Source organism: Silurus meridionalis, chromosome 10 (genome assembly GCF_014805685.1).
Source record: "Silurus meridionalis isolate SWU-2019-XX chromosome 10, ASM1480568v1, whole genome shotgun sequence".
NCBI lineage: Eukaryota > Metazoa > Chordata > Actinopteri > Siluriformes > Siluridae > Silurus > Silurus meridionalis.
The window spans coordinates 27,068,821-27,089,271 of NC_060893.1; the positions used below are offsets into that span (position 1 = coordinate 27,068,821).

At 41.4% G+C, this 20,451-nt stretch overlaps 1 protein-coding gene across 1 annotated transcript; it reads left to right on the forward strand.

Moving 5' to 3' along the window:
• Window positions 1-11,171: 11,171 nt before the first annotated feature.
• Window positions 11,172-13,883, forward strand: LOC124392681. Its single transcript, XM_046859849.1, has 3 exons — window positions 11,172-12,530; window positions 12,753-13,035; window positions 13,230-13,883. Exons 1-3 carry the CDS (start codon window positions 12,277-12,279, stop codon window positions 13,521-13,523), a joined length of 831 nt encoding a protein of 276 aa, XP_046715805.1. The 5' UTR covers window positions 11,172-12,276; the 3' UTR covers window positions 13,524-13,883.
• The last annotated feature ends 6,568 nt before the right edge of the window (window positions 13,884-20,451 follow it).

Genomic DNA, 20,451 nt, shown 5'->3' on the forward strand with positions numbered 1-20,451 from the left:
TTTTCAGATCTGTATCACACTGCACACCACAGATGAGTACAAACACACACACACACACACACGCACACGCACACACACACACACGCACACGCACACACACACACACACCAGACGTCTGTCATATGTAAAAGAAAAGCAGCTGTGACGGCAGCCAACCTCACTGGTGCCACCAGTTTTTTTTTAAAGGATGTCGTAATTATTCCAGACCAGTGTTCATTATGAACATGGGGAAGTGGTCGCTCAGTGAATAAGCTGTTAGACTTCTGATCAGCAGGCCATGGGTTCAAATCCAAGCACCACCCCAAGCTGCCACTGCTGGGCCCTTGAGCAAGGCCCTTAACCCTCTGTTGCTGGTTAGTGGGTGGATTTATTTATCAGGCAGCAAGTGAACATTTTTGTCCTCAAAGTTGATGTTAGAAGCAAAAAATGGGCGAGCGTAAGGATTTGAGTTTAAGGGGCGAGTTTGACAAATTGTGGCGTCTAGACTTCTGAGTCAGAGCATCTCCAATACTGCAATACTCTTGTGGGATGTTCCTGGTCTGCAGTGATCAGAATCTATCAAAAGTGCTCCAAGGAAGGAACGGTGTTGAACCGGCGAAAGGGTAGTTGGGGACGAGGATCATTGATGCACGTGAGGAGTGAAGGCTGGTCCATGTGGTCCAATCCAACAGACGAGCTCCTGTAGCTCAAACTGCTGAAGAAGTTCATGCTGATGAAGATCGACAGGTCAGAACTGTTTTAAGACCAACACAATATGAGGCAGGTGGTCATAATGTTATGCCTGTTCGGTGTGTATACAGTTGTTGTGTTTTGCAGCGTATTCTTTATATATACAGTATATTTAAAAATCCTACTGTATGTAGTTAAAAACTGAGCTTAATGAAAAGTGTGTCACTTCATGTTCTCAGCCTGGATCAGTCTCCAACTCTGAGGAAGTGTTAACATACCAAACAGATGGCTTTAATGTGTCCATGCTCTCAGGGTCTGTCTGACTTTCATTAAATCCAAGCTATGTTTAGAGAAAGTGGTGAATTTTCAGTAGAACATCTTTCCATTTTTTTGTGTGTGTCTGTCTCACTCCATGTGTCTCCAGACAGTGCTTACACTACAAAAATCCACATGTTGTGTAATGATTAACTTCTCTGGAAGTCAGGGTGAGAGTCTGTGTGCCAGACAGGGTGTCTGCATATCATATATGCTCCATAGTTCTTCTGGTAAGGGGAGGTTAAAGAGAAAAATTTTTTTGTACCATTTGCAGGAGAACACTTACCAGCCACCCTAATGTTTAGATCAAGGTTATTTCTCTGTATGATGGTCTGGTACAGCATTTAGGATGGTGGTATGTAACATAAAATGAACATCCAGATAAACACTATGACCAAAAGTTCCCCTGTAGAACATCACCCAGCTCACTTTCTTCACCTTGTGCATCCTGGTGCCATTACTTCACACAAGGTCATCCACATGATGGAAAAGAAAACATGATGAAAGCATCAGACCAGGCCTACATTGTTCACTGCTCCATGGTGAAGATCTGATGCCTACTGTAGGAACTTTAAGTGATGTACAGGGTCAGGTCGTCTCCTTTCTATCAGAACCAGCATAAACTTTTTCTCTAGTTTGTACTACAGGAGATTTTCTTCCCATATGGTCATATGACATATGACCACACCACATATGCTCCACACCAATGAGGTTCAAGCTCTGTGGAGCCCCAAGCCCTGCATACTAGAATACACCCCTCAACACCTGCTGTTCTGAAGATTCTCTGTCCCAGACATCTAGTCCTCACAGTTTATCAAAATTCACTCTAATCCACATCCTCACCCATTTCCCCTCTTTCATCACATCAGCTTCAAGAACTTCAAGGTGACCCTGTAAAAGACGTAACGTTATTCACGTTCCTCTCAGAGGTTTTACAGTTACATTCAGGATTTCATCAGACACCCTTATCCAGAACCACACCCACTGATCGCATTCATATGGGGTTAAGGGCCAGGCTCAGGGGCAGAAAGGGATGGGGTGTGTATATACACACACACACACTTTAAAACCCTTTGGGCCTGAAACATTTACCCACACAGGGGAGGGTGAGATCTCTGCTGCCCCCAGTGGCTTCACTGCAACATTACAGCCGCTCTAACGGTGGAGGTGAATAGTGGATTGTGATTGGCTGGAAGTTCAGCTGTGGAAAGTGGATTGTGATTGGCTGTAAGTTCCGAGCGTTGGTAGTTTGTGTTTGTCAGTTGAATCTAAATAAGTGTGCGGCTCATAAACACCTGTAACCATAGTAACATCCAGTTCCAGTTCCATCCAGAGCGAGTTAATATATAGTTTACTAGTTTATATTTACACTCTCTACCCAAAAGTATTGGGACATATGAATTTTCCAGCCATACGTGATTCTTCCTGTAGCAAACTTGTGTGTTTCCCCAGTACCTGACTTTCCAACACCCTTGTAGCTAAAAGAACATCCACAAAATCTAGTAGAACATCTTCCCAGAAGAGTGGATGCATATCATATATGCTCCATAGTTCTTCTGGTAAGGGAGGTTAAAGAGAAAAAATTTTTTGTACCATTTGCAGGAGAACACTTACCAGCCACCCTAATGTTTAGATCAAGGTTATTTCTCTGTATGATGGTCTGGTACAGCATTTAGGATGGTGGTATGTAACATAAAATGAACATCCAGATAAACACTATGACCAAAAGTTCCCCTGTAGAACATCACCCAGCTCACTTTCTTCACCTTGTGCATCCTGGTGCCATTACTTCACACAAGGTCATCCACATGATGGAAAAGAAAACATGATGAAAGCATCAGACCAGGCCTACATTGTTCACTGCTCCATGGTGAAGATCTGATGCCTACTGTAGGAACTTTAAGTGATGTACAGGGTCAGGTCGTCTCCTTTCTATCAGAACCAGCATAAACTTTTTCTCTAGTTTGTACTACAGGAGATTTTCTTCCCATATGGTCATATGACATATGACCACACCACATATGCTCCACACCAATGAGGTTCAAGCTCTGTGGAGCCCCAAGCCCTGCATACTAGAATACACCCCTCAACACCTGCTGTTCTGAAGATTCTCTGTCCCAGACATCTAGTCCTCACAGTTTATCAAAATTCACTCTAATCCACATCCTCACCCATTTCCCCTCTTTCATCACATCAGCTTCAAGAACTTCAAGGTGACCCTGTAAAAGACGTAACGTTATTCACGTTCCCTCTCAGAGGTTTTACAGTTACATTCAGGATTTCATCAGACACCCTTATCCAGAACCACACCCACTGATCGCATTCATATGGGGTTAAGGGCCAGGCTCAGGGGCAGAAAGGGATGGGGGTGTGTATATACACACACACACACACACACACACACACACACACCAGACGTCTGTCATATGTAAAAAGAAAAGCAGCTGTGACGGCAGCCAACCTCACTGGTGCCACCAGTTTTTTTTTTTAAAGGATGTCGTAATTATTCCAGACCAGTGTTCATTATGAACATGGGGAAGTGGTCGCTCAGTGAATAAGCTGTTAGACTTCTGATCAGCAGGCCATGGGTTCAAATCCAAGCACCACCCCAAGCTGCCACTGCTGGGCCCTTGAGCAAGGCCCTTAACCCTCTGTTGCTGGTTAGTGGGTGGATTTATTTATCAGGCAGCAAGTGAACATTTTTGTCCTCAAAGTTGATGTTAGAAGCAAAAAATGGGCGAGCGTAAGGATTTGAGTTTAAGGGGCGAGTTTGACAAATTGTGGCGTCTAGACTTCTGAGTCAGAGCATCTCCAATACTGCAATACTCTTGTGGGATGTTCCTGGTCTGCAGTGATCAGAATCTATCAAAAGTGCTCCAAGGAAGGAACGGTGTTGAACCGGCGAAAGGGTAGTTGGGGACGAGGATCATTGATGCACGTGAGGAGTGAAGGCTGGTCCATGTGGTCCAATCCAACAGACGAGCTCCTGTAGCTCAAACTGCTGAAGAAGTTCATGCTGATGAAGATCGACAGGTCAGAACTGTTTTAAGACCAACACAATATGAGGCAGGTGGTCATAATGTTATGCCTGTTCGGTGTGTATACAGTTGTTGTGTTTTGCAGCGTATTCTTTATATATACAGTATATTTAAAAAAATCCTACTGTATGTAGTTAAAAACTGAGCTTAATGAAAAGTGTGTCACTTCATGTTCTCAGCCTGGATCAGTCTCCAACTCTGAGGAAGTGTTAACATACCAAACAGATGGCTTTAATGTGTCCATGCTCTCAGGGTCTGTCTGACTTTCATTAAATCCAAGCTATGTTTAGAGAAAGTGGTGAATTTTCAGTAGAAACATCTTTCCATTTTTTTTGTGTGTAGTGTGTGTACTTGTGCCTCCTCTTCCCTCAAAAACACTCCCCATGTAGACGAATTCCCTGGGATCCGGGGGTGAAAAGACCGAGCCAGACGAGAACATACTCTGCAGCCGGTGTGACGGAGTGAGAAAGAATGTAAACAAGTATGAACAATTACATCATGTGACTTTTAATTGTTGAACCTAATAAACACTGCTGAGCGTTCAGACTCTCAGAAACATTCGTAGACTCCACACACAGATGGATGAAGTGGATTCAGGGATCTGTTGCCCATAAGAGCAGATGAAGTATGTTTCAGAAACTAGGACAGGAGTAACTAAAAAGACTTCTTTCACAACTATTTCATTCACTTCAGTTTTATTTGTGTAGCACTTTTAATAATGGACATTGTCCTGAAGCAGCTTTACACAGAACAATCTCGCAGACTGGTGATGTTATTTACAGTCCAAATCCATCCTCCAAGTTCTTGAGTTGCTCTGGAACTTCATGTGGAACCATCTCCAGCTGCACAGAGTGGTTTATAACTGAAGAAAATTGAAGAAAATCCCATCCTGAGATAGGACATCGGGATGAATCGTGCAGATCCGAAGACAAGTAGACCAAAGGACCAAAGCAGAATGTCAAGGTTAGCACGCTAGTAAGTGGTTAACGCAAGGGGTTAAGTTCAAGCAAAACACAGTAAGCTATATAGTAAAGCTCAGCTCCTACAGACACCCTTATCTAGAGCAACCTACATTTATCACATTCATACAGCTGAGGAGCTGTGGGGTGAAGGGCCTTGCTCAGGGGCCCAGGAGTGGCAGCTTGGTGCAGCTGGGATTTTAAACTCATGATTCAAAGGTCAATGGTATAAACACTAAATTATTACCACATTTTAAAGGCTCTCATTTCAGAAGGTAATCGGGACGTTGGGGGTTCAAGCCCCAGTATCAACAAGCTGCCACTCTTGGGCCCTTAAGCAAGGCCCTGAACTATCTGTGTAATATAATGTGACAAGAAAAAAAGCTAATTTTTACCAGGGACAAATTAAAGTACGAAACACAAGAATGTGCGTGTCCCTCCCAGTATTGGACCAGGACCTGCTATTTTCTCCACTTAAACCCCTAACCAACCTTCAGCTTTGCCATGGTTTATAAAACTTTGCAAAAAATAACTACGCTCCCATGATCTGGTCTATCTGTACATGCAGATGTACCATGACCAGAGGATCCAAACCTCTGTCCTCCTCAGGTCACTGAGAATAGAACATTTTGTACTCTTAGCAGCAGACTTTGGGTGTTTAGGTCTGTGTGTTAATAATCACCATGGCATAATTCCACCTCCACAATCTCCCTAATAAGCACATTTCTGACCACAGGATTATTGCTGGAAAATACAGTCTTGAGAAAATTTACTGCCTCCACACTTTATTAGCGTGAGTAAATATCACAAATACTTTCAGTTTCAGTTTGATGGGGCAGAGCTTTTTTTCCACCTTCTGGTTAGCCTCTCTGGTAGACAGATGGTAGGTATATCAGTAGGAGAATGCTGAGGCTGCATCCTGAAAGAGACATTATTTATGGGATTTTGTGGAAACAATGTTTTCTTTTCTGTTTTGGCAGATATTAGTAGTGTACAAAAAATCCAAACCACCAAAATATCCTTAGACATTCCGATCCTGGTTTTAGTTCCTGGAGTCAGAGTCAGTATCAGCAGGAACAAATCCTTTCACTCGGGTCTGTACGTTTTTCTGCATTATGTAGGATGTGGATGGAATTAGGAAACTGAGACATAAAATGTGGACAGCTGACTATAGATTGCTATGCGCTTCGTTTTCGACCGCCCCATTCCACACTTAGTCTCCATTTGTTGGGATGATGTTCCACAAAACTTTGTGGAGATTTGTGGAGATTCATTTAGCTACAACTGTGTTAGTAAAGTCAGGTGCTGATGTAGGTGAGAAGGTGAGAAGGTCTGGGGTGCAGTCAGTGTTCACATTGATCCCAAAGGTGTTCATAGTGTTAGAGCTCTATAGCAGAAGATCTTACACACCAACCAATAGAAAGGAGATCTTGATGGAGCTGGCTTTGTGCACAGGGGCATCGTCATGCTGGAACAGATTTTGGGTCTCCGAGTTTAAGTGAATGCAAAATTTTATTTGAAAACATTGAAAGACGTCAAATACAATTGTGTGTTGACAGTTTGGTGAAGAACCACAAATGGGTGGAAAATTCAGGTATCACAACATGTTGTAATATAGTGCATGTTTACATTATTTATTTACATTATAGGGTACATGGATTCCATTAGTGTTAGACTGAGGGTCTTATTTATAAAACACCATGACCCAGAGCAGGCAGGTACTAAGGATGAATGAATAAATAAATGAATGAATGAATAAATGAATGGACACTGCAAATGCATTCCCTCAATCATGGTCCTGGTTTGTGCCTCACATCTGTCTGCATGTAAAAACCTTCCACAGGAGATGTTTTGTTTGTGTGTGTGTGTGTGTTTGCTCAATTTTATAATCAGAACATGTGATATGTTGTACTACATGTGCAATCCTGTACAGTACATCCCTACTGTTACTGGGCCTGATGCTAGTTCTAAACTTAGCGTGATCACTATAATGCTAGTTTTACTTTACGTGAGACGCAACCCTTCATATTTTACATTTTTAAGTTTATTTGTCATATGTGACAGTTTGTACAATAACATTCTTAAGTGTGGCAAACTACAGCAAATATAAAATATTAAACATTAAACAATATTAAACATATTAAACAGTAAGAAGGAAAAGGAAAAAGAAATGAGGCATAAAGTTATATAGCATGATCTACTTTGATAAAAATATGGAAGATGGAGGTGTACAAGAAGAATGGATATCTTGCAGTTTGTTTGCAAAAATACCAAAGATATGATGAAGAGTTTTGGGAATTGAGAATTGTGCAGCCCTGGTGTGTTAACAAATTTCTTATTTCTTCCTGTCAGACTTGGTACACATTCTTACAGTAAATGCTAAATACTAGCAAGTCACACCCTGAGGGGAAACAGCGTCGGTCTAGACTGTAGCTTGTGTGAAAATGTTTTTATTTTTCAACCATTAGACATGATTTCAGCCAATTTCTCAGCCTTGTGTCTCCAGTCTGTCTGTCTATCACACAACACGGGTTCCCCATTTCCTAGAAATCCATACGCAAGCACCCAGCTGTCTGAAACAGGACACACACACACACACACACACACACACACACACACACACACACACACATTAATTATTTTATTTCTTAAATCTTGAAAATCTTAAAACTTCCCCTTTTTCACACTTCATTTACTTCTGTACAGATTTAAATCAGTAGTGATCAGGACTGTCTTTATCCTGAACTTTAATCTAAAAAAAGGGGGGGAAGCTTCTTTGTGATTTTATTTTTGGCATTAAAGATAAAAAAAAGCCATGAAAAGTCTTGTCAAATACACAGCACATTAGATTATAAATCTTAATTTAAGAAAATTGTTTTGGTGTCAGTAAACGTTAACTTCTTTTGTGCGAGATTTGTGCAAGTATATACATCAGTGCATGTTTATTTAGATTGTTATGCTAATTTTAAAGCTAATAACACGCCAAAAAATTCTAATTACAAGAATCTTAAGAAAGGTTACTGTTTTTTTGGTTTCTGTCCGTACCCATCTGCCACACCAGCGCTGGTTTCCCAACATATAAAATATAAATGTAATCATTTTCCTTGACCGATTTACAGCAACCACACTTCTGTGTGATGACAAAAAAACATACCCCAGTAAATACCGGCAAGAAATCTCGTCTTTCTATTAAAGTGTAGTCCGAACAAACGACTCTTTTGAACTGCTTCGTTTTAGTGAATCAAACACATTCAATGCCACCAGCCTGATCACTGATCACAAACCAATGATTCTTTTAATGAATCGAATCATTTGTATAAATATACATGCAGGATATTACATATTATTATAGTTCATTTTGATGAGACCTTCACGTGTATTAATGAGTTTAATTCTAAACTATTTTTGAAAGTCTTCAGAATTGACCTCCTATGACAACAACGTATTTAATGGTTCATGCACCGAATACTGTAATTTATGTTTAAGTTTTTGACTTAAGTACACCAGTACTTGATACATTGAGGCTTTATACCTACATTTAATCTGTATTGTTTGTTCTGCTTTTGAAATACCATGACTAACAAAATATTAGTTGCAAGAACCACTTCAGATGACTACAAATATCCCAGTAAACATGAAGCTATTGCCATGGCAAGTCTATGGTAAAGACAAGTCAAGTCACAAGTGGGTGATTGATTCTATTTAGTGGAATATTTATATTAAAAAATTATTGTTTTGCTGCTAATATTGTTTCAAAACCATTTACTGATGCCTTTATTTTGTTGTACTGGATGCTGTTGCCAAAAAACTCCTAAAGTCACTTTCAAATATCCAAAATCCCATGAATGCCAAACACCCTCCTTCCAAGAGCTACACGTCAGGACAGGGAACCTTCTGCTTCAGTGGCAAGTGACTATGATGACAACATTCCACCTGGCAGCACCTGCAAGATCAAGCACACAACAGCAAGAAAACGACAGCATCGATGAAACATGTAACTGTAATTAAAATTGTAGCTGATGGTCCAAATAACAGCCGTGACAACCAGAAAACCCAGGTGAGATATTACAGAGGGTTCCTACGCAATTTGGCAAAGTATTGAATTTTATTTGAGTGATTTTTAGGTATGGAGTAGTATTGGGGGTGCGGTGGGGTGGGGGCATTATAAAACTGAGGCTTCATCTACACTAATCCAGATACATTTAAAAATTGCCTTTTCGTCTTAAAAGTCTCTGCATCCACACTTTCGTTTTCAGTTGTTGCTGCTTTGGAGATCGTTTTCAAAAAGCGACGTTTTCATTTACTTAAAGTGCAGACTCAGTGTAGACTCGGTGTAGACTCGGTGTAGTCTCGGTGCAGACTCGGTGCAGACTCCGTGCAGACTCGGTGCAGACTCGGTGCAGACTCGGTGCAGACTCAGTGCAGACTCAGTGCAGACTCAGTGCAGACTCAGTGTAGACTCAGTGCAGACTCAGTGCAGACTCAGTGCAGACTCAGTGCAGACTCAGTGTAGACTCAGTGCAGACTCAGTGTAGACTCAGTGCAGACTCAGTGCAGACTCAGTGCAGACTCAGTGTAGACTCAGTGCAGACTCAGTGCAGACTCAGTGCAGATTTAGTGTAGACTCAGTGTAGACTCAGTGCAGACTCAGTGTAGACTCAGTGTAGACTCAGTGCAGACTCAGTGCAGACTCAGTGTAGATGAAAAATAAAACAGAGAGAAAAATATACATTTTTTCTGTAGGATTGAAGATTAACAGTGTAAAAAGGAAATGTATAAAATGAGAAAGTCATGAAGCCTTTTAATGATTCTAAATGGAGGTAAACGCTTTATTTTATCGATTGAATCTGTATAGTTTAAAGGGTTCTCAACACTGCAAGTCCACTTTCCTGCAGAGTTTAGCTCCAACCCTGATCAAACATACCTGAACAAGCTAATCACTCTCTACAGGTTCAAACTAGTGAGTTAGATCAGGGTTGGAGATAAACCTTGCAGGATATCGAGGGCCAGAGTTGAGAACCCTTGGTATAGATCAGTGGTTTTCAATCCTGGTCCTGAGGACTCACTACTCTGGACATTTTATGTCTCCCTTATCTGGCACACTTAAGGTATGTTTACATGACAATGATGTACAAAAAAACCAGACACCAACTCTGTCAAATGGATCTGCAAAAAAAAACGACTAAAAAGGCTGTATTATGCATGCCAAGCCAGTAGATGGCAATGTTACTTTGTCAAAAAACTTAATACACATGCTTGAGCACGTAATACACACATCACTGTTTTCACAGATCTACAGTGTTGTTCTTTACATAAAGATGATGTGATTATAATATACATTTTCATGGACTGCTTTCATAATGATCTGATGATCTGAATTGGGTGTGTTAAATAATGGAGATGTATAAAATGTCTAGAGCAGTGGGTCTCCAGGAACAACATTCAAAACCCAGTGTCATAAACTATACCCAAATATCAGCATATTGTTATAGATGAGTGTGTTTTTCTTTTTTCCCTCCATTAGTTTTATATGCTATTGTTTTAACCGCCCTACTGCTGATCTTCTCATCCATACAATCATCTCCCAATCAGTGACTTTTACTTTTAATATACAGTATATATAGCGTATTATTTCTATACTTTTTTTTTCAGCTCATTGAAGTTTTTGGTGATCTTATAAAAAAGATTAAGGCTTAATATTCTAAAATATTCCCTAAAATGATTATTCAGTGCTTATAAAAATGTATTAGTTGTTAGCATGTTTGTTTTGTTCTAATCCAAAAAGTATTCTTAGTGATGTAAGTTTAAATATTTAAATTTGCTGTGCATGCAGTTTTCACTTATTTATTTATTATTCAATGCCTATAAACAGGTAAAAACCCCACGTTTAAGCATTTATGTCTCGCTATAATATCCAGGAGCATTTAGTATCAACTACATATTTATTAGATTAGATTAGATTTAACTTTATTGTCATTACACATGTACAAGTACAAGGCAACGAAATGCAGTTTGGGTCTAACCAGAGTGCAATAACAGCAAGTGCAGGATATATAGTTTTTACATGAATTTACATAGTTAAATAAAATAAAATATAGACTATAAACAGTAATTTAAAGATGAATATGTACTATAAATTTAGTATACAGATGAATATAAATGTAGTATACAGATGAAGTAAATGTAGTATACAGATGAAGTAAATGTAGTATACAGATGAATTTATGCTACTTTCAGTAAATCCTCCCAAGTTGGTTTTTTTTTCCATTGGCAGATTTTTTTGGCTTGGTCCACTGTAACTAGATTTCAGTGACTCTGCTTCAAGAAGGGCAGTTCTGCAGTCTACTGTTGTCTCAGGTCGAAAGAAATTATTCTGCAAACTTAACTGCATGTCACTTTTGATTGTAGACAATAAACACACACACCGGCTGGAGAAAATAGACACGAACTAACACACAGGCAACCTGGACACCTGATTTAGGATTATAAACATTCAATTCCACACTAAGTCTCTACTCGCTGTGTACGAGGTGGTATCGAACAGTTTAAGACTTGCTCTGTTTACGAGAAAAAAAACGTTTTATTTACGTTTTCACAATACAGCGCCCCCCAGTGTTCCTCTGGAACGTGTCCTGGAAGTCTTCTTTTCGAAGCATTAAGCACCTTCTGTGAATCGTGCCGGATCTCAGCAGCTGTGTCAAAATGATGACCTTTGAGATGCAGCTTTATATGTGAAGGTTTTGGGGATCAGCATGCTGCAGGAGTTCAAGATATAACATGCAGGTGATGAGAATCAGGTGTAGGTGAATGGAAAGCCATAAGGGCCATAACCGGACATTACCGTTTTCAGAAAGAGGGAAACTTGAAATATTTCATGCTAGTAAACCTTCTGACTGTCACTATCAACCTTACATTACAGTTTTTGCCCATTGCTTGCACACTAAATCCGAATGCTTAGACCAAAGCCTCAATACCTAAACTTCTTGTAGCATATGCTTAAACACAGTGTAACCATAGCTTAAACACATTGTCAACTTTACACTTTGTTTGCAATTCTGTAGCACACTTATTGCGAAACACTACACACGTTTTCTTACATTAGACACATTTTTCAAAAACGAAATCACCTGTTATCATTGGGAAAACACTCTGTTCAAAATGCAAAACTCATCTGGCAATTATAGGCACTTACATACACACCTGAAAACACTTGTACAGAAAACAGAACACCAATCGGTCTGAGCCTTAGCACTACAAATAGGCCTCAGGTAAGACATTCTGAGAACTTTGCAAGCATGGAGGCAATGCGAATAAGAGTAAGAGGAGGACAAAGAGAGAGAGGAGTTGGACGTGGACGTGGACGTGGAAGAGGAAGAGGACAAAGACGAGGACCAGTGCGGAGACGTGTATCGGATGACATCAGGGCTACTCTGGTGGACCATGTCATAAATAATGGCTTATCCATGAGGGAGGCTGGGCAAAGAGTCCACCCTAACCTCAGTCGCTGCACAGTAGCATCGATAATAAGAACATTCCGACTGGAGAACAGGTATATCTTTAAGTTTCTGCTCCAGACTGTACCTACTGTTTGTATCACATGATTCTGTATCATATTACAGTATTACTGTAAGGTACTATTCAAAAATGAGTAGTGCTGTGAAGTATATGTAAAGGAGTATCATTGTGATGTTACAGTACTGTGTATAGTTTGGAAGTACAGTATGTGAAAAAGAACCTAACCAATGACATCTTGTGGTGGCATTTTTTACAGAATGGTTGGGCTACCTCCTCGAGGTGGAAGGGAACGTCTCTTTACTCAAGAACAAGAGCTTGCCATCGTTCAAATGGTGCAAGAAAATATTGCAATCCGACTTCGTGAGTTGCAACAGCGCATAATTGCAGATAGAATGATATTCAACAATATCAACAGGGTCAGCATTTCTACACTAAGTTGCATCCTACAGAAACATAACTTCAGAATGAAGCAGCTGTACAGGGTGCCATTTGAGAGGAACAGGGTCAGGGTCAAGGATCTGCGCCATGATCATGTGCAGGTATGTGTCACTTTACTTTACATACTATATATTGTGATGTGGGAATGAGGGTTTATGCTGCCACCTGCTCTGTCTGTATCTTGTAGTTTTTGTCTATTCTAACCCAACCCAGCCCCTACTTGTGTAAAAATGTAGACATTGTAGTTACTGTAGTATGTGTTTTCAGTAACACTATTCAATATTTTCTGTTACAGACAGTTTTGGATTTTGATGCCACCGAACAGCCACATGAGGTTATCTATGTGGATGAGGCAGGCTTTAATCTGGCCAAAACCAGGCGTCGAGGCCGTAACATAGTTGGACAAAGGGCTGCTGTAAATGTCCCTGGGCAATGTGGGGAAAATATCACCTTGTGTTCTGCAATTAGTGTCCAAGGAGTCCTGCATCATCATGCCACTCTAGGTCCCTACAATACAGGACAGATCATTGTATTTCTAGATGCACTAGGACAAACCACAGCAGCCCAGATTTGTTGTCATCTGGGATAATGTTAGTTTCCACCGGGCTGCTCTGGTCCAAGATTGGTTCACCAACCATAACAATTTTACACTTTTATACCTGCCCCCTTACAGCCCCTTTCTAAATGCAAACGAGGAATTATTTTCAGCATGGCGGTGGAAAGTCTATGATCGGCAACCACACGCCCGCATGCCTCTTCTGCAAGCAATGGAAGAGGCATGTGGAGACATTGAGGTGGGATCCATCCAAGGGTGGATTAGGCACACAAGACGATATTTTCCCCGATGCCTAGCCCGCGAGGACATCGGCTGTGATGTCGACGAGGTCTTGTGGCCAGATCCAGAAGGCGGGATCCATAAGACCCCCCCCAGGCCCCTACCACACACATACACGTGCACACACACACAAAACAAGTGTGTTTTTTTCCCACAATAGCAGTTTATCCAGTATTTGTTTTGTTTTTTCCTTTTGTTTTGTTGCTAAATGTAATGACTTGTGATTCTATTTTTCTTTATTTTTTTAAGATTTAAGATTAAGATTTTAAGACTGAGTCTAAGAAAATTACAATATAAATAAAAACACAAAGACTGCAGTGTTTTATATAAAGCGCATCAGTGTGTTGCTGGTGATATGAAAGAGTAATTCAAATGGTGCTTGTGTGTATGGTTTTGTTACAAGAATTTCATTTTTAGAAAGGAGTGTTAAGTTTTGAATGCAGTGTTTCATTTTGGCATAGATGTGAGTTATTAATCTCCATGTGCTATGTCTGATTGGCTTGTGTGTAGAGTTTTGACATAATGAGCCAAATTCTGCAAAAAGTGTGTAAGCAATAGGCAAAAACTGTAAAATTAGGATATATTCACTTTAATCCAGATCCAGATGGACTGTATTTACTGCTGTAACATACTCTCAGTCTATAGCGAAGTTTCAACTGTTTTCTGAAACACCCAGAAGTGCTTTCGCTTTTACTTTTTAATCGATGCTGTGATGTTGTTGAAAATAGATCACTTCATTCATCACAGAGGGAAATTCACACAGTGAGAAAATATCCCAGTTCACCAAACACTCCATATCCATGATCCCTCCAGATCTGCTCCTTTACCTCACAAACACCTACTGACTAAAGACTCCACTAAATAAATATGTGTTCAGCCTCGACTTGAACACTGAGACTGTGTCTGAGTCCCGAACACTGATTGGAAGGTTGTTCCATAACTGTGGGGTTTATAAGAGAAACATCTGCCCCCTGCTGGAGTCTTCATTATTTGAGGTACCAACAAATAGCCTGCACCGTTTGATCTAAGTAGGTGTGGAGGATTATCCTGGTACAGAAGTTCACTCAGAGACTGCAGCGTGAGAGCGTTAAGTGCTTTATACGTGCACTCAAAATTATTTACTTTTTTCTTTACAAAAAAATACAAAAGTTTAGTGTAGATTAGGCGTGTAGCAGTACACGTATTCATACAGAACCGTTTCGGTACAGGGATTTCGGATCAGTGTACATGTGTACCGACCGTAATCCTTGTTTTATGTGGAACTCGGTTACGATCAGAGTTCTGTTAGTAAGTGGCGGACCGCAGGTTTGTTTAGTCTCCAACGTGCAGTGTCACTGTGTCTACTCGATTCATACCGGAAACAAGAGTTCGTTCTGCGCATGCACAAAATCGATACCACTTCCTGTCATCACCAACGTTTTTATGACACGCTAGTGATATTGATTCTTTACGGTTTTATGAACAGCTTCAAGAATTTCTCTTAAAAGGGGAAAATCTGCATATAAAGGGAGTGAATAAATGAGTGAAGGATGAAAGGAATAAAGATATATATTAATAGACATTAATAGATTAGTGACTTAGGCGCCGCCCAAGTGGCAGCCTGTTGCAGCAGCTCCCGTAAAGTTTTTTTTATTTATTTTATAGTGTTCCGGCACTTTGTGTTTTTTTCTTTTTTAAGTGTATGCGTGTACATTTGGAAACTACACAATGGACATGAACAAAGCCACTGAATTTGCTCTACTTTTCCTGCTTCTTTGGACTTTGTTCACAGTCGCGTCTGGAAACTCTGTTCACAGCCACGGTCCTATTGTTTACACCAGGGATCAGCTCTTAGCATTCCGCAACACGCCGATGCTACTAGAAGAAAAAACGGATATTCCCCGCGAGCTAAGAAGGAGAAGACGGGGGAACCGTGCTGGAGCTCTGTGTCGGAATAAAAGGAGACGTTACAGACCAACTCTCCCGTCCATCGTTATGGGAAATGTAAGATCTCTACCCAACAAGATGGACGAGCTAGCGGCTCTTACCCGGCATCAGAGGGAATTCCGGGAGTGTAGCATCATGCTGTTCACGGAGTCATGGCTAACCAAGCTAACACCGGACACGACCGTGGCTCTGGATGTATTTGATTTACTGCGCGCAGACAGAACGATGGAGAGCGGTAGAAGAAAGGGAGGAGGACTGGCAGTGTTTGTGAATAATAGATGGTGTAAAACTGGACACATCACTATTAAAGAGCAGATCTGCTGTAAGGACATTGAGCTGTTAGCCGCTAGCATGAGGCCGTACTATCTGCCGAGGGAATTCTCGCATGTTATCGCGATAGCGGCTTATATTCCCCCCTCTGCTGACGGTGAATCGGCATGCGATGTCCTGCATTCTGTTGTTAACAGACTGTTAACACAGAGCCCAAATGCCCTTCTCATTATCTCTGGAGATTTTATTCATGCCCCTCCATCCTCCACTCTGCCCACATTTACTCAGTATGTTTCATGCCACACCAGAGACAATAAAACATTGGATTTATTCTATGCCAACTCAAAGGAGGCTTATACATCAGCAGCCCTCCCCCCTTGGGAAGATCACAAACTGGTTCATCTCCTACCTGTGTACAAACCCCTTGTATGCAGGCAACCAGCTACCTCCCGCACAGTGACGACATGGTCTGATGAGACCGATGAGGCTCTGAAAGACTGTTTTGAAACAACTATGTGGGAGGAATTGTGCAGTCCACATGGGGAAGATATTGACAGTCTAACAGACTGTATTACGGACTACATTAACTTCTGTGTGGAGAATACTGTACCCACCAGGACTGTACTGTGTTTTCCCAACAACAAACCGTGGATTAACCCTGATATAAAAACTCTCCTTAAAGAAAAGAAGAGGGTGTTTAAATCAGGAAACAAGGAAGAGCTGAAAACTGTCCAGAGAGAACTGAGAAGAAGATCAGGAAGGAAAAGCATGCTACAAGAGGAAGATGGAGGATCAGCTGCAGCAGAACAATGTCAGCGGTGTGTGGAAGGGGCTCAAAACCATCACTGGTCATAAGGAGCCAAGCTCTCAGGCTGTGGGTGACCAGAAGTGGGTGAATGATCTCAATCTATTCTTTAACAGATTCGATCAGCTACCCTCCCCTGCCCCCATCCAGTCCCCCCTGCTGCAATCCCCCCTCTCTGCTTCCACAGCAAGCAGCTCCAGCCCCACCTCTCTGCACTGCTATCAGCTCACAGACAATACACTACACACCTAACTCCCCTGCCGATTCCTCCAGTCAACACTCCATCCAATACACACTGCCCCTTACAGAAGCCCAGGTGAGAATGGAGCTCAGGAAGATCAAGGCAAGGAAGGCTGCAGGCCCAGACGGCATCAGCTCCAGGCTACTTAAGACCTGTGCAGACCAGCTGTGCAGCATATTGCTGTACATGTTTGACCTGAGCCTGAAGCTGGGGAAGGTGCCACAGATATGGAAAACATCCTGCGCGGTGCCTGTTCCAAAGACGCCGCGCCCAAAAGACTTCGGAGACTATCGACCAGTATCGCTGACCTCGCATCTGATGAAAACATTGGAGAGGCTGGTGCTCACTCATCTCCGACCTCTGGTGAGCCCATCAATGGATCCACTTCAGTTTGCCTACCAACCTGGCATTGGAGTGGAAGACGCAGTCATGTTCCTCCTAAATCGGGCTATTGCACACCTGGAAAAGGCTGGGAGCACTGTGAGAGTCATGTTTTTTGACTTCTCTAGTGCTTTTAACATCATCCAACCTGCGCTTCTGAGGGATAAGATGGTGTACATGCCTGGATACTGGACTACCTCACAGACCGACCACAGTATGTGAGGACTCATGACTGTGAGTCTGACATGATTGTCTGCAATACTGGAGCCCCGCAGGGAACGGTTCTAGCCCTGTTTCTCTTCACCATCTACACTGCAGACTTCATGTTCAGCTCAGCAACCTGTCACCTACAGAAGTTCTCTGATGACTCTGCCATCGTCGGTCTGATCATGAATGATGATGACAGAGAGTACAGAGGACTTATACAGAACTTTGTGGACTGGTGCCAACGGAGCTGCCTCCAGATAAATGTGGGGAAAACGAAAGAACTGGTGGTGGATTTCCGTAGGCACAAACAAACTCTATCACCAGTGAACATTCAGGGAAGGGACATTGTGAGAGTGGACTCTTACAAATACCTGGGTGTTCACCTAAACAACAAACTGGACTGGACAAACAACACTGAGGCAATTTACAAGAAAGGACAGAGCAGACTCTTTCTGCTGAGGAGACTAAGGTCTTTTGGAGTGCAGGGAGAGCTACTGAAGACCCTTTTTGACTCTGTGGTGGCCTCAGCCATATTCTATGGAGTGGTCTGCTGGGGCAGCAGCATATCTACTGCAGACAGGAAGAGACTGGACAAGCTGATCAGGAAGGCCAGCTCAGTCCTGGGGATTCCCCTGGACACTGTACAGGAGGTGGGAGAAAGGAGGATGGTAGCAAAACTATCATCATTGCTGCAGAACATCTCTCACCCCCTGTATGAAACCGTTACATCGCTGAGCAGCTCTTTTAGTGACAGACTGATACATCCTAAGTGTCTGAAGGAGCATTACAGAAGGTCTTTTCTCCCTGCTGCTATTAGACTATACAACCAAAGCTGTTCCCAGTAAAACCAGTCACCAAAATACACACTGTTGTTACTTTTTAAGCTGTGCAATAACATTATCTGCGTGCAATATTACATGAATCATGTACGATATTATGTGCAATATTACCCGCAATTACGTGCAATACCACCTTGAAATATTACCTGAAATACGTACTTTTTTCTCTCCCCCTATTTGTATTTGTATTTATACATTGTACTGTGTATATACTGTTATTGTAGTATATGTATATTCTCTTTTTCATATATTTGCATTTATATTTATTTCTTTGTTTGTTATTATTATTATTATTATTATTTGTTTGTTATTATTTGTTTGTTATTATTATTTGTTTGTTATTATTTGTTTGTTATTATTTGTTGTTATTATTTGTTGTTATTATTTGTTTTTATTTCTCTGTTTTTATTTTTTTGTATATTCTTTTTTATATATTTGCATCTATTTTTATTTCTTTGTTTGTTATTATTATTATTATTGTTATTATTTGTTTTTATTTTTTGTATATTCTTTTTTATATATTTGCATCTATTTTTATTTCTTTGTCTTGCTGCTGTAACATAGAAATTTCCCCACTGTGGGACGAATAAAGGTTTGTCTTATCTTATCTTATCTCTTACATTGAATTGAAATATCTTGTGTGTTTCTTGAATGAAGAAATTTGTTAAAGTATGATGAAATACGTAGAATAGTTAAACACAACATATATATTTTTTTATGTAATATATTTAAATGCATCGTGTGAAACTCATGATAAAGATGATAAAATACATCTAACATAAAATGCTTTTAGAAGCATTTTCACCCAATAACCACCAGATGGCGATGCCGCACTATGTCCTGCATGAGCGCTCATATTATTTACCAAGTACAGAATAGAAAACCCCTAAAACTCACCTACACACATTTACCCCACCCCTACACCTCACCTACACACATTTACCCCACCCCTACACACCAACTACACACATTTACCCCACCTCTACACCTCATCTACACACATTTACCCCACCTCTACACCTCACCTACACATTTACCCCACCTCTACACCTCACCTACACATTAACCCCACCCCTACACCTCACCTACACATTTACCCCACCTACACCTCACCTACACATTTACCCCACCTACACACCAACTACACACATTTACCCCACCTCTACACCTCATCTACACACATTTACCCCACCTCACCTCACCTACACACATTTACCCCACCCCTACACACCAACTACACATTTACCCCACCTCTACACCTCATCTACACACATTTACCCCACCTACACCTCACCTACACATTTACCCCACCTACACACCAACTACACACATTTACCCCACCTCTACACCTCATCTACACACATTTACCCCACCTCTACACCTCACCTACACATTTACCCCACCTCTACACCTTACCTACACACATTTACCTCACCTCTACACCTCACCTACACACATTTACCCCACCTCTACACCTTACCTACACATTTACCTCACCCATATACCTCACCTACACACATTTACCCCACCCTACACCCCAACTACACACATTTACCCCACCTCTACCTCACCTACACACATTTACCCCACCTCTACACCTTACCTACATACATTTACCCCACCTCTACACCTCACCTACACATTTACCCCACCTCTACACCTTACCTACATACATTTACTCCACCCCTACACCCCAACTACACACATTTACCCCACCTCTACACCTCACCTACACACAATTACCCCACCTTACACCTTACCTACATACATTTACCCCACCTCACACCTCACCTACACACATTTACCCCACCTACACCCCACCTACACACATTTACCCCACCTCACACCTTACCTACATACATTTACCCCACCCTACACCTCACCTACACACATTTACCCCACCCTACACCTCACCACACATTTACCCCACCCCACACCTCACCTACACATTTACTCACCCCTACACCCCACCTACACATTTACCCCACCTACACCTCACATACAAACATTTAC